The sequence below is a fragment of the Physcomitrium patens genome, chromosome 2 (assembly GCF_059467195.1).
Source record: "Physcomitrium patens ecotype Gransden chromosome 2, ASM5946719v1, whole genome shotgun sequence".
NCBI lineage: Eukaryota > Viridiplantae > Streptophyta > Bryopsida > Funariales > Funariaceae > Physcomitrium > Physcomitrium patens.
Window position 1 is genome coordinate 25,812,144 of NC_143411.1, and position 22,909 is coordinate 25,835,052.

Below are 22,909 nucleotides of genomic sequence, written 5' to 3' on the forward strand. Positions count from 1 at the left end.
TAAGAGAAGAACTTCTGGCTATTAGGATTCGACAATTGGAGCAAAGAACGGAAGATGTCCAGATAGCATTGGAAAGGTTAAAAAGAGCAAGGTTACAAAACAAGGCGCGATTCGATAAGCAACATCAATTGAGACCAAAAGCAATCGAGGAAGGTGACTGGGTACTTGTTTATGACAATAGTCTGGATAATCAACATAGTACTTTGCGGAAATTTTCAAAACGTTGGTTTGGACCATATGTTGTAACAACTGTTCATGATAATGCGACTTACTCATTACGGGAGTTAGATGGTACAAAATTGAAAATACCAATTGTAGGGAAGCGAGTAAAAATATTTAAACGAAGACACGCAGAGATGAATATGGAAGAACTTAATGAAGGTACAGAGATTCCGCAGCAAGAAGATGAAAGTGATTTGGATAATGAAGGTGACAAAGACGAACTGGACAAAGACGTAGGGGATATATTCTGAATCAAACAGCAATTGGGTAAATTGGTGCATACCGGAGGATGCACAGGTTCAGAGGGGGTGGATGTCGTGTTGTAACACGAGTATACAGTGAAAATAAAAATAAAAAAAAAAAAAGGGAAATTTTATTAATATTCAGTTACCTCGAATATTAGGAGCATCGACCAACTCCAACGCAAATACTGAGTGGTCAGGTTCAGTCACCCCGTTACAATCAGCCGGGGCATACTGAAATGCTCCATTCGATTCTAATAACGGGAGTTAGCAGGATGAGAAGGACCAATTCACATGACGGGTTTGAAGAGCCAATTGGATCCAATTTCGAGAATCCAATCCGGGTCCTCTTACCCAATATGAGACCTGTATTGGTGGGGCAACCCAATGCAGTCTAGTTACGAGAAAATCCAGGTCTTACTACGGGCCTCAGCTAGTCTGACGCGAAGACCAATTTGACCCAATTACGTCTAGGTTACTACTGGCATCTTACCCCAATATGGGACCTAAATTGGTCGGGCGACTCAATGTGGTCCCGATTACGGGGTTTCGATTTTTTTTCGGGCTGTCCTGTTCTTTGTGCCGTTTCAGAGAACGTTGTTTATGGTAAATGGATCTCTTAAAGGTAAAAACGGAGGAGAAGGCCTTGATGACGTGAGCCAATTTCGGATCTAAGCTCTGTTGGCGGGAGCCAATTCCGGATCTAAGATGGAAGATTGAAGAAGTTCAGAGGATAAGGTTAGGAGAGAATAAAGTTTTAGGGAGGGGAGGTTTTTTTTTTTTCGGGGAATCGGGGGAGGGGAGCTAGTTTTCAAGCTTTTGCAAGGTTACCAGTTCGGTTTCATTGGAGGTTTTTGAAGATCAAGGGAATTAGAGAGAGGAGCTTCATGCTTCAGGTCGGGGAAGGAAAGACATAGAATTTGGATTTTTCTTCTTCGTAGAGTTTTGGAAAGACTGAGGCAATCGCTGCTGAAGTTAGTGTTGTAATGGTGAATCGGGATTTTTAAATGAAGTGGGTTTGAATACTCTTGACTGTTTTGTAAAATCGAGTTACGTCTGTGATTGAAGGATTAAAGGGGTGTCTATAGGATTGAGTATGCGGAGTGAATGAAATTTATTGGATTAATCTAACAGGACAGTCAGTGGATACAAGATCGTAAGTACAAAGGGGTATTGAAGATTAACAGTTTGGATTGTTCGGGGTTCTCTGTAACGTCTAGAGACCTATCGGCTGGGGCAAAAAAAAAGACTTCGACAAGCAGTCAAAGAGCATCCGTATAGATTTACGGTACATTGTTGCAGTCGTTTATATTCCAGCAGTCAAAAACTGATAGACTGCTTGACTATCGGCGAATCTCCATACTACCTTCTACAGCCAGCCGCCCGGCGCGTTCTCGAGCAAGAAAGCACGTAATACGACAACGCGTTTGGTATCACAACCTTAGAAAGAACTCCCAATGTTTGGTGATTTTACCAGAGATAGGGACAACTCTTGACGATGGTCCAAATATTTTATTCAAAGGAAGTTATGAAAGCCTCAACAACAATCAAATAATTGGATGGTCTTTTCGCCTTGGTAAGAGATACTATCGATAGTTGAGAGGCCCTATGAATCATCTTTGAAGAGAACAAAGATCAGAATATGTGGCGAATATAATTTGTCGCATCATAGATTTCCTCAACATATGATGATCGCTCCTCATGGAACTCATTCCTAGAAGGGAGGATAATGTCATGGACATATGCATGTAAGTCAATAATTACATGTATAAATAGATAGAAGTAAGTAAAAATAGGTAAAAGTAAGTTAATTCTAGAATGTTTACTATAAAAACTTCCTAGAAGCTTCATAGATGCTGCTTTGATTTTATATATATCTTTAATTGACTTTTTGGATTAGAAATGTGGTTAACAAGTTGGCCATGTGCCACATATGTTTTTAACTTGAAGACCAAGCTAACTATGTGGCCCACACGTAGAAAACTTGCCTTGTAAGTCAAGGCATGTGTCCTACAAAGTCAACACATAATGGAGGTCCTATAAAACATCATAACGTAGCCCCTAGTTAGATAGTATATATAGAGACAAAAGTGAAGCCTTCTTCACTCTTGTCAATTCTTTTTTTGCTTCCAGTTTAGTTTCAAGGGTCTCTAGTTTTCTTGGCTTTTGGCAATAGCTATTCCAGTTTCTTTCTTAATATGCATATCAAGTTATTTCTATTTTATCATCTTTCTTTGAGAGAAGTCTCACTTGTTTATTTATTTTTATCATGTTCTTGTCCTTGACATCCATCCTCTTGAACTGACTATTCTATGGACTATTAGTCTATTTTATCAATATCTTATAGAAACGCACTAATACCTATTCTACACCTGCTTTGTTGCTATCTACAAGGCTTGGGATCTTTCTTGAAGGTATAAAGAATAATAAAAAAGAATAAAAATGATGGACTTAGAATATTAAGTTGACATGTTAGGTGAACTTAATATCATTTGATATGTCACTAAAATATTAAGTGATACTTCACAAAATATCAAGGAGTAATAAAGTTTGAACTATGATATTTTGGATTTGATATTTTTGAATGACCTTGGAAATATGAGGTATTGAATTCCTAGTTATTAGGTTTTACAAAAGCTCCGTGTTTGAAACCTCATATTATTAAGAAATTATAAATCTAATTTTAAAATTCTAATAGATAATTAATTTATTTTGTAAACTGAAAATCCTAAATAGTATATGATGTTCATTTAGATTGCTTCTTTTTACTAGCCAAAGTTTATAAATAGTTCAAGAATTTATCTATGCAATATAAAGGTTTAGATCATCACTTTGTAACAAAAAAGTTATGAAAGGAAAGGAAGTATCAAAGGGTGAAAAATGGACTTTATAAATGAGTTTATAGAAAATCCATGTGTTTTAAAGAAAATAATTATTCCCCAAATACCAACACAGATAGAGACATATAATTGACCACATCCAATATGGGGGCAACATCAAAGGGGTTGGTGGCCACCAAGCTTTGACAGAATGGTGACATGGTTGCCAGGTGATGAGGGCACTGGGTCCTACAAGATTGTTGTCTGCATCCCAATTAGGTTTCTGTTTTGGACAAAAATGGTTGGCCAACTACATTGAACCAAACAAACAAAGGCTTGGGATCAAACAAAACAGCTCAGCCCCTGTAAAAGCATGTGCTGCAGAACCCACTACCCCCTAAGCCTGGAATGCTCTACTAGATGATTGTCCATTAGAGGTGCAGCATTAGGTGAGCTTTTTCCATCTCTCTACTTTCAGTACATATTTTGTATTGTGCATATGTACATGAAATATCAATCAAGCCCAATGTGACCATCAAGTTCTGTGTCCAGTCTTAGGGTTTTGACATGTTTGCATCAATACTTGTGTTTTGTACTGCCTCCAATATCAGGAATGACAAAATTCTTTGAAGGATAACATTTGTGAGTTTAAAAGTTTTGTTATGTAATGTTGTCTTTGAATAACTATACCAGAAAGCTAACATTTTAAGAATGAAATATACATTTTTGATGATTCCCTAAGTTTTGGGTTCATTTTTGGACGTGAGAAATAGTACTAGATCAAATTCTGAACATGCAAAATGGAATACAGTTAGAAACATCAAAACTAAAATATCCCCAAAAAATTATCAATGACAACATTTTATAAATATATGACTGTAAGAAATCCATTGGTTCAACTTTCAAAATTGATTTGAACTTTCTGAAAAAAAGGTTTTTTTAGAGGTGCTAAAAGAGAGGGATACATTTTCCAATGCAATTAAACAAGATTAGTGGAACCTTTAAACAACCCTTAGAACAAGATCAAAAAATATTGCAAAACTTCTGAAATATCAATAATTAAACTTCCATATCATGCTTCTTTATTGTAATTTATTGTGTAATGCTTGTGGCTAATTAGTCATATCATCCTAAATTTATTTATTTTTCCATTTCAAAGTATCTCCAAGTGTGTGTATATGACAATATATATATATATATATATATATATATATATCTATCTACATGCTCCATCATTTTATGCCTTTTTTTCTTTTGTTTTTTTTGTTCTTCATAAAATCGGCTTTTGGGATATGCATGAAACATGCATGAAAGGCGAGGACATGCAAGAAACTCAATATTTGGTAATAAATTAAGCAATAAATCAAATTATTATCACTGTAAGAAAGTGAGCTTTGTAGAATTTGTACAGGGTCAGGGAAAAGCCCATGGCCACATGGATGGGAACTTTTTTAGGGCTCGACTCCGTCCTCACAAAAGTTTCATCAACGACTTCTGTTCATTTCCGACAGAAGATTAGTGCATTATTAGTGGGGGCTCAGTGTACTTATATCGTATCCTTATAAGATACGATATCGCGGCTGCTGGCCTCTGAGGAGGACCGTATGTACGTATCGCGGAACCTAGCACTTTCGGACTTGTTCGATGTGGGCCAATTCGGAGCCCCGACGTGCCTCCGAATCTGCTTCCTGGATCATCGTCATCGGCATCATCGTCTACTCGAGGAACAATGGCGTTTATTTTAGACTGCTTTGTGATTCGATGTGGTTGTGAACGTTATGTTTTTTTCTTTTCCGATTAGACCGTTGCAGCGACTGATTTTTGTTGTCGTGTTGTGGTGAACGAACTATGTGTTTTCCAAGTCTGAAGAGAAGGAGAGGAAGAAGTTCGCTTGAATCCCGACTTGCAGAGCGCGCTCAGAATTTGGTAATTGTGGTGGATGCCGACTGTATTGGAGTTGTTTCGGATGATCGCGTGCAAGTCACTGGAGTTTGAGATTTAGCGCGACTCGCGACTCGGATCATGGCGGAGGGTGCTCACACTTGTCTAGCAGGGTTGGGAGAGCCCTGGCTCAACATTTTGGTTTCTCGTATTGCTGTTGCAACGGTTGGATTCTTGTGCGCTGAATGTCGTCATAGCTTTGTATCCGTCGTTGACTCTTGATTCAACTCTCAGCATAGGAGTTGCAGGAGTCGAATGAGTGGACTTGGGTCAGGGGATTGCGGAAGCACGGCAGTTAGACTTGTATTGCTTGCAATTGCTGTGTGGTTCATGCGTAGTCGTAACAGATAGCGATAAGACGTCTTTTCTCGCCTCTTACTTGCGGTAGATAGGAATGCTATTTGTTAGGCCCTTACTGAGGATCCTTAAATAGAGATTTGAGTTCAATTCCCAAGCTACTTGGAGATTCCCACAAATTTGCACCTTCCGGGAGTATATAGGATGAAGGTGAAGTTGACTGCGTGGTGCATTTGGTAATAGTCTGGTAGAATGAAAGTCCATGTTAAACGCTGGTCTCCTTCATCCCTTTGGACTTTGCTCCGATGCTAGCGAGAAACGATTATTTCTTCAGTACGCAGACAGGCTGTGTGAATTGTCTAATTTCCTCCTGTGAGTACTCAGGGACTGAGTAGGCACAAAATGTGGTTTGCAGAGACAAGGTGCTAGCGAGACCAATTCTGTTGAAGTTTAATGGGATCTCACTTGCTAAAGTTTGGAATTGAGTCAAATTCGCCAGTCTATGGAGTACATGTTCCCCAAAATCCTGCTCACACTCGTTCTCGTCTCCCCGAAGTCTAGAGCCACAAAAGTTTAGGCATTGTTACGCACACCTTAGCTAGAGTATGAAAGCTGCTTGGAGCGTTGCTATTGAACCCAAAAAATTATGAAGTGTCGGCTAGCATTCAGACTCATCTGACAATTGCATTATTTAGCAGATGTTTCTGTCTACCCGTCCTTCTGTTTAGCATCGAAATTATCACAGGAAGCTTTGTGCATGCACTGAAAACTTCACACACTCCTTGTAGGTTGCTTCCAGACTGGGCAAGGCGGGGCTCACCACTGGAGTACTGTAAAATAGTCTTCTTTTCTTGTCTTTTGGACCCCCTTGTGTACATGTGTAGAGGCTAGCGATCAATCCGAGTTGGCTGCTAATGCTGACGTGGTTCTGTAGCTCAAAACTTGTGGCTGATGTTTGCAGGTTGGTACGAGCGTGGAGTAGAGTTTGTGTTCCTTTTGTGATGCAAAGTCGCTTTTGATGCTAAATATAGCACTTATATCGTCATACTTCTGCGAATTTGGCGTATGTTCTGGCGGGTTATCACTGGCTAATCTGGAGCTGGTCAGAGGTCCTAGTAATTATGTTCGGCGACAGTAATATTTTTTTTCAACCGGATGTAGTGTAGTTGAAGGCAGGATCCTTCTTGGACTCTCACATGTTGTAGCCGTCTGGCAATCCTTTAACATCTTCAGCAAGTTTTTAGCGCCAGTTATGAATTTGAGGCGTCAGTCATGAAGGATACAACAAATTCCGTGTATCTTAACGAGCTTGATTTGCAGAATGGGGCAGCATATGATCACTCGTCATGCTGGTCCCATCCTCTTTGGCAATCCTCGTTATCTATCCGCCACCTCAAGCATCCCACTCACTGGCACGATGTTCAGTGTGGGAAAACCCCGCGCACACCAAGAGTATCGTTGGGGACCAAACACCCGGGAACCCCAGGAAAATTTGTGACGACGGAGCCGACAGGGTCTTGGGGTAGACGAATTACGATTCTCAGCATTGATGGTGGCGGTGTGCGGGGAGTTATACCTTCAACTATTCTTGAAGAACTCGAAGCTTGCTTGCAGGTACATTCTCATCCCAGATTTCCACGTTCCTTGTATCCGACATCTTTAAAGAAGTCTCTGGAATACGGGTGTAGTGTAGGAAGTGGTGAACTAGAACCTCTCCTTTATAGTGTATCTCAACATTGACATTTCGTACACATGCGGGACAAACGGTAGTGCATTGTAATATCTATTGCCATGAATGATCTTGATGCGGTTCTCCATTGTTTTACAGAACCATGTGTCTTAGCTATTCGGTACTATTCAATTGATCTTGAAAAGGCACACATGGCTCCCCAATGCAATTCGATATCAGGACTCTTATGGTTATGTGCCGGTTTGTTCGCCAGGAATTGGATGGCTCAGACGCGCGTATCGTGGATTATTTTGACTTAATAGCTGGAACTAGTACGGGAGGGTTGATTACGGCGATGCTTGCTGCTCCCAGCAAAGAAAATCCTAAACGTCCCATGTTCACCTGTCCTGAAGTCACTCAACTCTACAAGAAATTCGCAACTAGAATATTCCCTCGACCAAGGTATTTCTCTTTGGCATTCATGGTATCTAGGGCGAACCAGGTAGCTATATCAGGAAGCTTTACAAGTGGATGCATGCTCTGTGATTTCAACTGGTCCGAGTTGTCACAACTGACGGCAGTGGCATGCAGACTTCGGTTTTGGGTCGAAGCGTCACTGTTGATGTTGATATGTTTTGTTGGCCGTTGTAACACAGGGGCCCTTTTGGAAAAATTCGCAAAAACTTGAAATCTCTTACGGGGCCAAAATACCAACCGGATGATTTGGATAGCCTCTTATTGGAGTATTTCGATGATAACACGTGGCTTAGAGGCATGCTTACGAATGTGATCATCCCTGCCTTTGATATCAAGATCCAGCAACCAGTATTCTTCTCGTCGGCTAGGGTACGTTTGTCCTTTAATATTACAGTAGTCCTCTTGACTTAACCGCAGGCTATGAATCTATCCTGCCTCAAGAGTTTTTTTAGGCATGTACAAGGTGTGTGCATCCAGAGAGATTATTCCAATTTGGCTTGTTTGCATTTATAGCTCTGCCTTACGAAACACATGACACAAAAGACCTGCTATTGCATTTCTGTTGTAGCAGACTGGATCACATACAGGTGTCGGGAATTCGAGTGAACGTCTGCGTTTTCTACCAGGTGCAAAGCTGGGGTACACCCTGTGTTTCTGATGCCTTGCATTTTTTTTTTTTTTTTTTTTTTTTCAGGCGCAAGCAGATCCGCTCGAAAATCCGCCGTTGCGATACGTTTGCCGCGCTACTTCGGCAGCACCCACGTACTTTCCACCTGTTAGCTTTACGCTCATCGATCAATCACAGAACGTTAGCAGGGAATTCAACATGATTGATGGCGGCGTCGCTGTGAATAACCCGGTTGGTCCCTAGGATGCCTCGATGACATGCAACTTAACGATTTCGTTGTAATGCAGATGGAATGATACTCATCATGCTTGCAAACACAGTTCTTCCCTTCTTTCTACTTGGGAGATCCATCTATTCGTCTGCCATACTGAAAAACGAAATACTCCATGCGGATTAAGCCTTCGCAATTGAATTTAACATAATATTGTCTGTGCTCCACCAGACGTATGTCGCGATTACTCAAGCCATCAAGGAAGTTCGTGCCGGAGGAATGTGCTCGGAACGAGTAAAGTACCAGGTGAGCCTTTCATTGTAATTCGCATTTTGATCTTGGAACATTCGTGATGATGTTCCCGAAGTGTCGAACGATAATCTGCAGCTACTGCAGATTTGTTACGCCAAGAATAACTACCCACATCACTGGAACTTTTGATGATCATCTGAATCGCTTGTTTTCGTATTAACGAAACACTTGTTTAATAGTTGCTCCGATGTACTGTGGCAGGGGTATGATGATCTATTGGTTCTATCGCTGGGAACGGGAAATGAAGTGTCGACCTTCGACTCAGACGAAGTTGCGAAATGGGGAGCAGTGAAGTGGATGGTGCATGGAGGCGAAACTCCGCTGCTTGACATGGTATTCAATGCAAGCTCAGATATGGTGGACTACAATCTTAACATCGTCTTCGAAACTCAAGACTCATCTAAGAACTACTTGCGGATAACGGTATGAAACCAGCCTGTACACGACTTGGAATAATTTAAACAATATAAGTTGATAACTCGAGTTTGAATCCCTCCAAGATCACAAGAGCTGGTTATTTTGGAACAGTCTTGACTATGTGTTGATTTGGATATGATCGTGGCTATGAACTTTGTAGAGTAACACGTAGTAGTTTGTAAAGGTGGGTCTAACGAGCATTCATTGTTTTCTTCTGCCCAAACGGTTCATCTTCTCATCGGCTTTGTGAATGCAGACAGATAACCTTGAAGGTTCTGCGAAGTCGCTCGATGACTCGTCGCAGTCGAACATGGACTCGCTGGTGAAGACTGCGAAAGAACTTCTAGATGAGAATGTTAAAGAGCGAAACTTCAGTACTGGGAAACTTGTAGACATCCCCCATGGTGGAAAAAATAGAGAAGCTCTACAGACGTACGCGCTCGTGATTTCTTTCAACCTATGTTAGGATATCAACATGTTGTTTTTCGCACACACCTCTATTTCAAATGGAGTCCCAATGTTGCAACACTCACATGATCGATTTGACTGACTATGACAGGTTTGCCAAATTTCTATCCCAAGAACGAAAAGCTCGAACTAAGTCGCCTCCTTCAACGACGCAACCCGCTGCCGAGCCAGCCGCTCCTGCAAGCTCTCCACCAATCGTAGCTCCCACAACTGAATCCAAATCCGAACCTAAGGCAAAAACCAACATCGAACCAGCACCTGCCAAAAAGAAGCCCATCGTCGACACGTCGGAAGCGACAGACTTCGCAAAGCTTATAGGGCGCGCACCACCCAAAGACCAGTCCAAACCCAAACCCGAATCCGGATCAGTAAAGCCGGATTCAAATGAAAAGCCACCCACAGAGCCTGCTCCAAGCCTGGCCGCTGAGGCGAAAGTGTCTCAACCGGCCCCTGATTCAGCTCAACCAAAAACCGCCGTGGAGATGGTGACAGAAAGTCAGGTTGAGCGGCAAGAACGCGCATACGTCACGTTCCCTTATTACGCATCCCAGGCATTCTTTGACAACCCCTTCGAATCAACAACAACAACAGCAATACACGGCCAGAATATCGTCTACGACGCACCGCAAGCCTTCTATGACCCGCAAGAGCCACTGTACTCCAATTACTCCTACTCACAGCCTGAGTCCTACCGTGAGTCCTACTCTGAGTCTCAACCATACCCACAGTCTGAACCTTTCTCACAGCCGTCGTTCTTAAAGTCGGCCCATTCTGGATCGACATTTTCTGAATACAATGACTCTAACCATAGCTCATATACATACTTCGATGACTCGTGTCAGTCGTTTTATCCCTCAGTGCAGACTTCCAGCTCCAAACCAGCCAGTGGGTCTACACGATACGAGGATTATTTCAACATTTTCTCCTAGGCGGGAATTGGATGTTTCACTACATTGCAAACAGACGTTAGTTCTCGTGTAAACATCTGAATCTCAGCATGCCGAAGGCGGAAAATTGTGTTTGGCTACTTCTTGCAGTTTGTACGAGTCCGCTCGTTTCTAATCGAAGATAGCGCTAATCGCAGCTTACACTGGATGTTTTTATTAGTGAAGTTGATGGGAAATTGTTGCACTTGAAGTACACTATTGGGTTGTGATTCCTTTCTTTGTTTCTGTTTCTGTTACAGTTAGTTGTTTGTTTATTGTTGTTTTTTTTTTCTGGGTGTCTGTTTGTGGATGAAAGAATAATGCAATGCTTTTCGACAACAGCATGAAAAAAGAAACGTAAAAGTACAAACTGAACAATTGTTCATAGCGCGTTTTTTGCAACACATTTTTTGAAGCCAATTCGTGAATACAAATATTTGTGTTACAAATTCGTAGTCAACAATTTTTCTACAACTCATGTTTGTTTGTGAACTTTCAAATTGTTTCAAATAACTATTGGTGATATAGTGTTTATATATTTAAATAAATAAATAAGAAGGTTGAACATTGAAATGCAAATTTGTATGGCTATATGTTCACTATAAATTTGTTATACATTATATATGACACCATTCTTACTTACTAGGACATTTTCCGTGAAACATTACCTATTTTCTAGAGTTGAGAAAATTGAATGAGATACTAGTGATATTATTTTATTAAAAAAATTGTTGTAAAGCTAAGGAAATAAGATTTTATAATACTAGACATTGAACACATGCAATCAAAATTATGTCTAGTTGAAACAAGAAAAAAAGAATTATTGGAAGAAAAAAAATATAATCTACAGCTGTTTGATATAAAAGTTTATTGGTATCAAACACCAAATGTTACTTCAAGAAAAGTAAAAGTTAATGAAATTCATTTGAATTTTATGGTATTTGTTACTTGGATATAATTGTTACAATGTTTGTTATCATAATATTACAAAAATTGCTATTCATGGTTCTACTAATCCAATGTCTGCAATCATTTTTTTAAGATTAAAATAAAAAGTTTCAAAAAAGGTTTATGCAACCAGTAAAAACTTTATCAGAAAATTTTACCACAAATAAGATTTTGTATGTTATGTAGAAAACAATTGTTTGTACTAGTATGTGTGAAGAACTTATGAGTCTTAATTTTTGTAGTTTTTATAAGTTATCAATTTGGGGTTAGATTTGTAAAAAATATATATATAAAAATTTCACAAAAATCATTTGTAAACAATGAATAATATGTAGAATTTAGATGAAGATTGAATATTTATTGTGGTGGTAATTTAAAAATTTGATTCAGTAGAAGCTAAGACTACTATAAAAGAAGTATTTTGACAGTCTATAGAAATCTTAAAGAAAAATTTATAATTAAAACCAATATTCTAGCCAAATCAAAGCAAGTAGATAATATTATTATTTTTTAAATTCTTAAAACCGAGTTCCATAAAATTCATATATTTAAGATCTAATTCTTTTCTATATCAAATTTACTCATCCTAATGACTTCATACATTTTGTTCATATAATAAAGAGTAAAGAAATAAAAATGATGGCGAAAACCACATAATCAGAAAAATAAATGGAAGAATTCAAATTTCGAACCTCGGAGGAAGCTCATGTTTCGGCGCACCACGACCAGATTGAACACAGATTTGCGGAAGACAAGTTTTAGAGCTTCAATTGTGCAGTGGCAACCTACAACGGAGCAGAATCTGTATCATGATGAGCCTGAAACAATGCTTTATCTGACCTGGATCAGAGAACGCGGTCAAATTGTGTGGAACTTTCGATAAGATCGCAGTGATTCTCTCGAGCACAATTTCGGTGAGTGTATTGGCGTCGTCGCTGCGATGAGGGGGAAACACAAGCAGCACGCATTGGTGAGCTACAGCGGAGTGGAACTATCTCTACGATACAAGAAATTTTGACTTGGAGGTTACTCATTGAATGGTGAGCTATATTTTGTTCAGCTTTCGGAGTGATGAGGCCCGCATGGCAGTCGTTTGGTGAAGACAGCCCCGCTCACGAAGATCATCTTCAGGTTACTCTCGCATCGAAGCACGTGAAAGATAGCGCATACCGTGGAGATTGATATCACTTGTTTATGCTCTCACTTGAACCCATAACATTGACGCGTGTTATATGAATTCGGTTTCGGTCAAGGGTCAACAGCTTTCAATGCGTCTGAGCACTCGCAGAGTTGATGGTGCATCTCAAAGGGAAATTTGTCATACAGAAATAATGTCGCACTGCGCTGGGTGAAAGAGCGTTCAAAAGTGCACATTGATACTAAATCTAAGATGGGAGTGGTAGGTCAGACACCCTAGTCATTACGTGTTGCAGTAACCTCCCAACTTAATCGATTGGATTGAGGCATCTCAGTCGTTAAATCTCCAGATTCAATCTTGGTTGATACAAAATCTATTGGGAACTCGGTGGAGCATCGGAGCGGGCATGTGAGCTTGGAGGAACTTGGCTACGCGTGCAGGGAAGCACGGGAAGAACCTGGTGATGCAAGCAAGGTAGCCCAGGGGACATGGCGAAGCAGGCGGTCCCGGAGTCGAAGGGTGGGGAGCTTGCCTAATTCCTGCAAGGGAGGAGGCCACGAGTCGTAGCCACTCTCTCCTCGTACCGACAACGTGGTGTGGCGGGATCCCAACGGTCAAGGTAGGTTGTCTTTCACAAAAGTTTTTTGTCATGCAATCAGCGGTAGTGGCTCTCAACGAGGGATCTATCAAATCCTGGAGAGAATAATATGAGGAGAGTAGTGCCCCTTCATAGTGTATGGTGGTGGCAATCACTAAAAAGAAAAAAACAAGGGATAGTACACACCAATGGAAATAGGGTGGTGATTGTTACCACCAAGATATGATTTAAAGTAAAAATGGATGAGCAGAAATAAATAAATAAATAAATAAATGCATGGTTGGTGACCATTTTTCACCATCAAGTAAGAAATTGTGGTAAAAAATAGATGGAAAATTTACAAATGGATATAGATAGTAACCATTTTTCACCACCAAGAAGAAATTGGTGGTAAAAATTGGATGTGAGAATTAGAAATAAACATCGTTGGTGACCATTTTTCACCACCAAAAAAAATAGGTGGTGAAAATAGATGAGAAATGAGTATTAAATAGTTATTGTTGGAGCAACTTAGAGGTGAGGCCTACCACCACTAAGTTGCAATTTAAAATATTAGCAATGACCAATGTGAAAATTTAGTAGGTGAGATTGATACTAATAAGTTAAATATTAGTTTAAGGTAATAACTTTATGCAATACTAATCATATTGTGTGTGGTTTTTGTAAATGAAATAATGTCATAAACATACATACTTACGTAGATAAGAAGTATTAGATAGAAAGCAAATATAGGTAGATTTAATAATATCTTATAGAGAAGTTTTTTATAAAGATTATAGATGTGGATTTGACTTTATACGTATTTGTAGTTGATTGTTGGGTTGGAAATTTGATTGTTAAGTTGACCACATTTTACATATATTGGCAACTATATTCTTTAAAGCTATTAACTTCAATAATATTTCTTGAGATGATAAAATTGACTTCAATCTATTATAACTTTTAGATGGTAAAAGAAAAGAAGATGAATAAGTAGTAGAGGTGATTGAAGATCCAAAATTAAATCCTCTAATATTCATCCTTAAAAGATACTATTGGTTTAAATATGAATTAGGAGAACATTTAATTTAATAATTGAAGTAAAAGGTAACAATCACCATACCTAAAACTATTATTAGATTTGATACAAATTTTATTTATCAAGAAAGAATTTCAATTGAAGTATTTCATATAACTATTTTAGAAGAAAAAAAATCTAAAAATTAATTTTGAGTTACTTAGATTGCATAATAGTGAACATTGGTGGTTTAATAAGAAAATATTTGGACTTTGTTATTCCATATATTGACAAATGAACATTATTAGTTTGAAATAAGTATTATAAAAGAAGGTTTCATGTAATAGAGGCAAAAACTCTTTCAAAACTTTGTGATTTGAAATGAATAGTAGGAAAGAAAAAATATGGAATTCTAAGGACTTGCATTACTAAAGTCATCAAGACTTTTATTAAGTGTAAAATTAAAAAAATCTAAATTAAAAAAATATATATATCAACAAATTCAACAACTTCAACAATACATCCAATATGAGTTAATTCCTTGTGTCTAAGAAGAAGAATTTATGAAGAAACTAAAGGCCTAACATGTGTTACTATTGAAGTTAATTCATAAATACCAAAAAAAGATAGTCTTTGAATGCAATTGGAGACAAAAATTATGTAGCAAGGCTTTTGATCTGATCAATGGTAATAGTAAGTTTAGACAACTATCTTCTAAAAGACATGTAGAATGAAAGCTTTTTGTATAAATCATAAATCTCAAGAATGAAAGACAAGATACTAAAGTTCATATTAATGCAAGCAATAATGGCTATGACTCTAAAACAATAAAAGATTTGTTTTTTTTTCTTTTATTTTTTCTTGTTTATCAAAGTATAATTAATAATTTTACTGAATTGTTGAACAATCTTAATAACATCAAATTTACTTTAGCATATTCTAAAAGCTACAAAGATATTTTGAAACAAAAAGATTTATTATATGAAAAACAAATATTTTGCTTCTTTTTAGATCCAAAAGGAGCTTTAAATCTATCATATTATCTTTAAATGAAAAAAAAGATACAATAAAAATGACTATGAAGTTGTAAGAGATATAATTTTAAAATAAGTAAAAAATAAAAAAGAATTTTTTTTTTAAACTTATGATTCAAAGGATCTAGCAGGAAAGAAGCAACCATTTGTAATAATTATTCAAACAAATGACATGCTCAAAAAAATAAAAGATATTAAACCAAATTTGATATGGATTGATTTTAATTTAGTATTATACCATCTTCGAATATTTTTCTAGTCTCTTTGAGTGACATAAGAGTCTATAAATCTTTTAGTTCTTTGAGATTCATGTCTTTGACAATTTGATAAAGGTGCTAACTTATTATTCTTATTTTGTATTAGAAGTACGTGCATTATCTTACTTCTATTATTATATTTTAAAGGTTGTGGAAAATCTATCTTTAAATTCACTTTTTTTTTTAATATTTATATTTATTATTTTTCTTAAAGAAAAAAGACTATATCCCTTTATCATTTGATATTAGAGGTCGTGGATTATTCTCTTCTAATTTGACTGTTAAATTTGTTTGAGTTGTTTATAGAAAGAAAAATTATGTATGCTATTCTTAACAAAAATAAAAATAGATTTATAACTATTATAGATCTTCACAAGCTTATTAATACTTTGAAGTTAAAAATCTCACTTATCTTTAATGTCAACCATGGACATAGTATTTTAACATCTATAAAAGAGGGCAATAACAAAGTTCAAAGTCTATGCCAAAAAGTTGTGCAATTAAGAGAAGCAAGTAAATTTAGCTTACAACTAAATCCAAGAAGTCTTTCCATTCTAAATATTAGAGAAGTAATGATAAGTATGCCGGAGAAGTTTTATCAAACAAGATCAAAATTTCAAAGACTTCCATAATAAATAAAGTTTTATATAAGATTGCATCTTTTTCAATATTCAAATGGATTTATTCAAATTGGATTCAAATGTACACTTTTCTTTGAGAGTATTATTTCTTTATTTGCATCTTTAATAGAAAAAGAATCATCTCTTTTTTATGATTTGATTTTATTTTTAGAAGTATTTACAACCACTTTTAAAGAAAGTAATCAAGAAATGGTAGCAAAACCAAACTTATAATTTTATGAAAAAGATCATGTTTGGCTATTATATATGCTATAAAATTCTAAAATCTTACTTGCAATATAGATTGAAATAAAAAATCTTTTATCAATCAATTTCATAATGGATTAAAAGATAACATCAAAGATTTATTATTGATAATATCAAGAATAGGCTCATTATAGTAATTTATTGCTTAAGCCATTGCATGCAACAATCAACTCTTTGAAAGAAACAAAAAATAAATATTTGATTGAAGAAGTATAAATCAAGCTATGGCAGCATCTTCTAAGTTTACAAAAGTTTATTCATCAAAATTGGAACCTATATCAATTGACATAGTACACTTTAAGCTTCTTATTGAAGAAAAAGAAATCCAACATTATCAATAAGGTTTATGCTTATATAATAGAGAATCTAGGTACATTATTCAATATTATTAAAAGAAATAATATAACTACAAATTTAGGAGCACAATTGCCAAAGAAGATGATGTATTGAAAAACAAGTTTTTCTAGCTATAATAGAAATTATGTGATTGAAATCTTGCATAACATCTAATAAAGGTTATATTCTCTCTTTAGATCCTTTGCCTTATTTTCAATAGAAGTTTATTTGGAATCAAAAAAATTACAATGTCTTTTATTTGATTGAATCTAATATTCGTTTCTTGTTAGATTTGAGACCGTTAGCTTATTTTATAGAAAAAACCTTTATTAAAAAAGAAGAAATATCTTTAGCCAAGAAAAATAAATTCATGCATGTAAAAGTCATAGATAGTCATGTATTGTCCTCCAAAGACATTATCCATGAAACAATTCTTTTAGATGTAGCAATCAAAGATCATAATAGCTTAGTAATATTCAATGTTATTAGATCTCAATCTAATCCAATTATTTTTGGATTATTATGGCTAAAGAAGTACAACCTTTAAATAGACTGATTTTTTCATAACCTTAATTATTTTCATAGTTTAATCCAAGATCTTATTGATCAAGTAGAATCCTATAAGTTTAATACAACCAAACTCTTGTTAGTAGGTGCAAGAACTTTCATGCATGCAACAAAAGAAGGCTCAACTTTTGTTGTATATGCCACACCTATTTTTGACAAAAAAAAAAAAAAAAAAAAAAAAACTTTAAATAGCATTTCAAGTTAGTTTCAAGATTATCAAGATGTTTTCAAGAAAAAAAATGCATATATCCTTCCAAAGCATCATCTCTATTATTGTTCCATTGATCTTTAAAAAAGAGTGTCACAACTACTTTAGGTCAAATTGTTTATATATATATATATATATAGAAGAATTAGAATTAATTACACAGAGTTGGGTGAATGAAGTTATGTAGTATGAGGGATTTTCGTGTTTAATAAATAAACTAGGAAAAACCTTGAATGAAGCACCCTTCAATATTCAACCAAGCAAGGCAAGGAATGTGATTGGAAGTCAAAAGGCCAGTTTCAGAAGATGAAATTACAAATTTTTAAGTATAGGTATCAACTATGACTAGTTTCAAAAAAGACCTAAAATACAAATTTAACTAAAAATTTGGAGTTTAGAATTAGGCTAATACTATAAAGGCCATCATGTCAATTCTAATGGCATCTTACTTGCTTTGAAGACTATAACAGATGAAAAGTGATGATGAAGATTCTTTTTACAGAATCAAAATATATTGTGAATCTATAGTCACGGTTTAATCTAATTAATTGTAGATTAATTTAGAGAAGGTAGTTAGAAGTCCTAGTATGTGTCTAAACCTCCTACAAGAGTGCTTTATAAAAGAATGGAGGAACTTTAGAAAAATATACTCTAAAAATCCTTTAAAAATCTTTAAGTAAGTTTTTGATTATTAAAAAATTTGAATTGTGTCAGCAAAATCAATCCACCTTAATTGTGTTTAGTAGTTCAGTAGAATAACTTCACTCATATAAGGCTAGATGTCTTCTATTTTCTAACCATTATTTATTCATGATTTTGTTTTATCAAATTTTTATATATAATTTTTTAAATTTTATATATTTATTTATGTATATATTTTTAATTTTAATTAATTTATTTATTTATTTTAATTATTTTAATTAATTTTATTATTTTATATTTTTATTTATTTTATCTCATATTTTAATTATTTATTTATTATTAATATTTTATATATTCATATTATTTTAATTATTTAATAAATTATTTAAAATGCCTAGCAATCAGCTCATGAGAATTTTTACATACATCACTTTCTTTAGCAAAAAAACAAATATTCTAAAATATTGATTATAATACCACCATTGCTTATTATCACACCAAAAATATGTATAAGAATCCTTCCAAACTTGTTGTCTAACTACTATTGGAAATCAATTATTGTCTTGCACCAACATGGCAAATTACGGCTGATTTTCCATAATCATCAACTCCCAAGCCATGTCCTGCTCTTATTGCTACCAAATTGTCTCTACATCTCCGCAATACCACTGCTCTGATTTCCTGTGATAGAAATGCCTTCACCTCACCGCCTTCTCTCAAATGGCTATATAATTTAGATCTGTCAATATCAATCTAGCGCAACACCACCATTGCTTTTCTTTTAATCAACTTAAGTTCTTCTAAAATTGGCACCCCATCCTCCTTCTAATCAACAACCTTCCCTACTAATCTAGATCTACTCCTATGTCCACAATCAAAAACATCTTTTTGCCATAATCTTCACCTTTTTTCTTTTTAGATTCTCTCACTTAACATTTTTCTTCTTAGATTCTCTCACTTGACTAGAACTAAATTGCAATTCAATCTTGTATGCAATCCCAGCACAAAATTGCTACCTTCTTTTGCAATCTCTATTTCTTCTCCAAGTACAAAATTCTCTCGATAACATACATGTCTTTGATCAAATTTGCCACTACTTATCTTCCTCGTCTATTACATACTACACCTTCTACCGCCTTATCTTACTGCTCTTATTAATTCCACCATGTTCAAATTGCGGTGCTCTATACTTTATCTACTCAATATTGTTGACATAACATGCCTAGTCCACAATCGTCTAGACTGGAATTTAGGCAACCCAAACTAGTCAAGCAAAGTAGGTCATTGGTTTGTAGTTTTTTTTTCTTTTTCTTTTTCTTTTTCTGTAAGTCCCTTTTTGAGAGATTGCTAAGAGCTCTTTTAGAAGTCTTTCTTATTCTATTCTTGTAAAGATATAGTTTTTTCAAAAACAATTACTATTTTTAATATATCATTTTAATTCTAAAAGTCTAGATAATATCTTTTCTATTGTTTATTCTTTTCTTCACAACTTCATCAACATAACATGACTATCCATACTTAATCTAATTTTAAACCACAATCATTTTATCCACCATTATAATTGTGATCAATACTTAATACTTAAATAAAACTTTTCTTCAATAATTTATTTTACTTACCTACATCCAAACTTTTTTCTTCCTAATTCCATCAATTTATTCTAATATTTATTCTAACTACATTGTAAGTTATATAATTTGGCTCAGTTTGTGGTTAGTAAAGCCAAAGATGGTCAAAGACTATTGTGACTACAATGAGAGGAGGAAAAAAGTAGATGTGAAAATGTTATGGTTTTGATATTTAGGTCATGTAGCCACTTTTTAGATTAGATTTTTTTTTTGTGAGTTCATTTCTATAACTTCAATATACCTGAAAGAGTAGCAAAGAAGAAAAGAATGATGCCAAAAGGCTCAACATGTGAGGTTTTGAAAGTGGAGTGAAGTTTGTACTCATGAATGCATGAATCTATGCATTTCGTATAAACCATCCTGTGAAGGAAGTGTCAACTTGGCCAAAAGATAAGCTCTTAGTAAGTATTCTGTGTGTAACTATTGTAATTTATTCAAATGAGAGTTTTAGACAAAAATTCATTGAGTAATATTGAAAAGAATATAAAATGCTGAGAAGGAGTCATTTGACTACAAAACACTGAGTCGAAGGTAAGTGTGATTGTTAGTTAGAAAGGCATTAAGCTAAGGAGAAGTAAACGTAGATGTACAATGTTAATAATCTTAGCTGAAGTTTTAGAGTTTGTTATACAACTTCTTTAAAGAATGAATATTCAAAAGAAATAGAGTCAATATACACAAATGCATCTATTCATTTCAAATAAGTACTAAAATAGCATTCTAAGTTGTGATCAGAGGGAACCAAAGTTGCACTAGCTCACTAATCCACTTTATACTAAATAAAATAGAGAAGAATACAAATTGATTGTAATCATAGCATTAGAATTCTGATGTTTTGGGATTTAGGAAGCTAGAACTATTATTATGACACAAATGTGGAAAGCCAAAGAAGAACTCAATGGATGCAGTAATAGGCAATTATGGTAGAAAATACACTCATGTGGCTTTGAGGATAAACAAGTAGCCTAAATGGTGAAGCTAAGGATGAATTAAAATTTTATTTTTTTTTATTTATTTTGATGCCATATGAGCAAGTATGAATCAATTACAACCAGAAATAGGTTTTGGCTTGGGTTCTAATATTTTGGACATTGATAAGTATTTTTTTCATATAAATGAATTTTTTTTATGCTTTCTTGAAGTGAATATATAAATATTACAACAAATTAAGATAAACACTTATTAAGAGGTATATTATAAAGAACTCAACTACCAATTGGATCAATCTATAGCCTATCACAAAACAAATTGATTGTACTAAAAAAATACATTTACAAGAACTTGATTAAGAGCTTCATACGCTATTCTAAATCTCCAATAAGGGCTCTTATCTTATTTGTAAAGAAAAAAGACATATTTTTGTAATTGTATGTAGACTATTGAGAACTCAATAAGATCACCATGAAGAATAGGTATCTTCTATCTTTGATTTCACAACTTCTTAATAAACTCAATTAAGAAAAGATCTATATAAAAATAGATTTATAAGGAGTATATAATTTGGTATGTATAAAAAAATAGATTAATAAAATATTACATTTAAAACTAAATATAGACATTTTGAATATAATATCATATATTTTGGACTCACAAATATAATAATTACATTTCAATATCTAATAAATAATAGCTATTATGAGTTTTTTGATGATTTTGTTGTTTATTATTTAGACAACATTTTAATCCACTTATAGAATATAAAAGAGAATAAACTTCATATTTTTTGTATACTACAAAAATTTAAAGATATAAGATTATACGCCACATTAAAAAGGTAAGTATTTCACATTATTCAAGTTAATTTTTTAAGATATATTATTTCAAATGATAGCTTATGATAGATTTTAAGAAGATCTAGACTATCATAGATTAGAGGATCTCAAAAATAGTCAAAGATATGTAATATTTTTTGAGATTTGCTAATTATTACCAAATCTTAATCAAGAATTTTTTTTTTGAAGTTGTGGCTCTTCTTACATATCTAACATGTAAAGAAAAAATTAAGTGGAACAAAGAAATTGCATCATCTTTTGAATCCTTGAAGACATCACTTATTTTTGCACTAATTTTGTATTATGTCAACTTTTTAAATATATTCTTTATAGAAACAAATGCATCAATTTTTGCTAGAAGTGTAATGATATCACAAACGAGAGTAGATGATAAGTTCCATTTGATAGTTTTTTATTCCAAGAAATTTTTAGCAATCAAGATTAACTACAAAATCCACAACAAAGAGCTTTTTGGAATCATGGATACATTTTAATAATTACATTATTATCTAGAATTTTCTTTGAATCTAGTCATTGTGTATATTAATTATAAGAACCTCAAATACTTCATGTTGGCATGTATTTTGAATCATTGCTAAGCCCATTGGAACATGTCTTTATCAAAATTTGATTTCAAGATCACTTAATAATCCAAAAAATAAAAATATTTATAAGACATTATTTTTAAATATTTTTATCTTGTATCCAATAATAGAAATATAGATTTTAATAAAAAAAGAGTGATTTTTTTGAAGCCAAAGTATTTTCATCTTTGAGTAATAAAATCAACATTGACTATTAATTCAACCTTTCTAAAACAAGTTCAATTGAGCATGTCCTCAGATCTTCTTGTTTATGATATTAAAAATAATTCTTCTATATTTCATGAGACTTTTATATTTGAGTTCAAAAATAATTTATTCTATTTTAAGAAAAATATATATATTTTAGAAGGCAAAGCATGATTGTGATTTCTCTAAGTTTATCATAATTTTCTAACAACTAGATATTATTGATATAACAAGACTTTGGAGTTATTATCAAGAATGTTATTAAAGCTTGAGATATAGAAAGAAGCCAAAGACTTTGTACAATAATATGATATTTTTTCAAGAAAAAAACTCCTTATCATCAACCTTATGGACTTCTTTAATCATTAGCTAATTTGAAACATCTATAGTCTTTTATTTCTATAAATTTTATCATAAAAATTTTATTCTTACTTTTGTAAGATTTTGTATTTGAAATAATAGATTATTTTATCAAAT

General features: G+C 34.3%; 1 protein-coding gene across 4 annotated transcripts; it reads left to right on the forward strand.

The window, feature by feature from the left end:
* The first annotated feature begins 4,889 nt into the window (after positions 1-4,889).
* Positions 4,890-10,798, forward strand: LOC112277688 (patatin-like protein 2). Of its 4 annotated transcripts, none has more exons than XM_090248416.1 (9): positions 4,890-5,337; positions 6,483-7,135; positions 7,465-7,652; positions 7,847-8,036; positions 8,362-8,526; positions 8,738-8,812; positions 9,020-9,241; positions 9,492-9,667; positions 9,795-10,798. In XM_090248416.1, exons 2-9 carry the CDS (start codon positions 6,794-6,796, stop codon positions 10,630-10,632), a joined length of 2,196 nt encoding a protein of 731 aa, XP_090104542.1. In that variant the 5' UTR covers positions 4,890-5,337; positions 6,483-6,793; the 3' UTR covers positions 10,633-10,798. The 4 variants fall into 4 exon arrangements, with proteins under 4 accessions (XP_090104542.1, XP_090104541.1, XP_090104544.1 ...); XM_090248418.1 differs by having other exon boundaries at positions 5,030-5,389; XM_024510327.3 differs by having other exon boundaries at positions 5,031-5,209.
* Positions 10,799-22,909: the final 12,111 nt, after the last annotated feature.

Excerpts from the sequence above, each read along its gene's own strand:
- LOC112277688 (XM_090248416.1), top strand. The coding sequence starts at position 6,794 with ATGAAGGATACAACAAATTCCGTGTATCTTAACGAGCTTGATTTGCAG. Across the intron at positions 7,653-7,846 it reads AGAATATTCCCTCGACCAAG|GGGCCCTTTTGGAAAAATTC; the intron begins GTATTTCTCTTT and ends GTTGTAACACAG. Across the intron at positions 9,242-9,491 it reads AGAACTACTTGCGGATAACG|ACAGATAACCTTGAAGGTTC; the intron begins GTATGAAACCAG and ends TTGTGAATGCAG.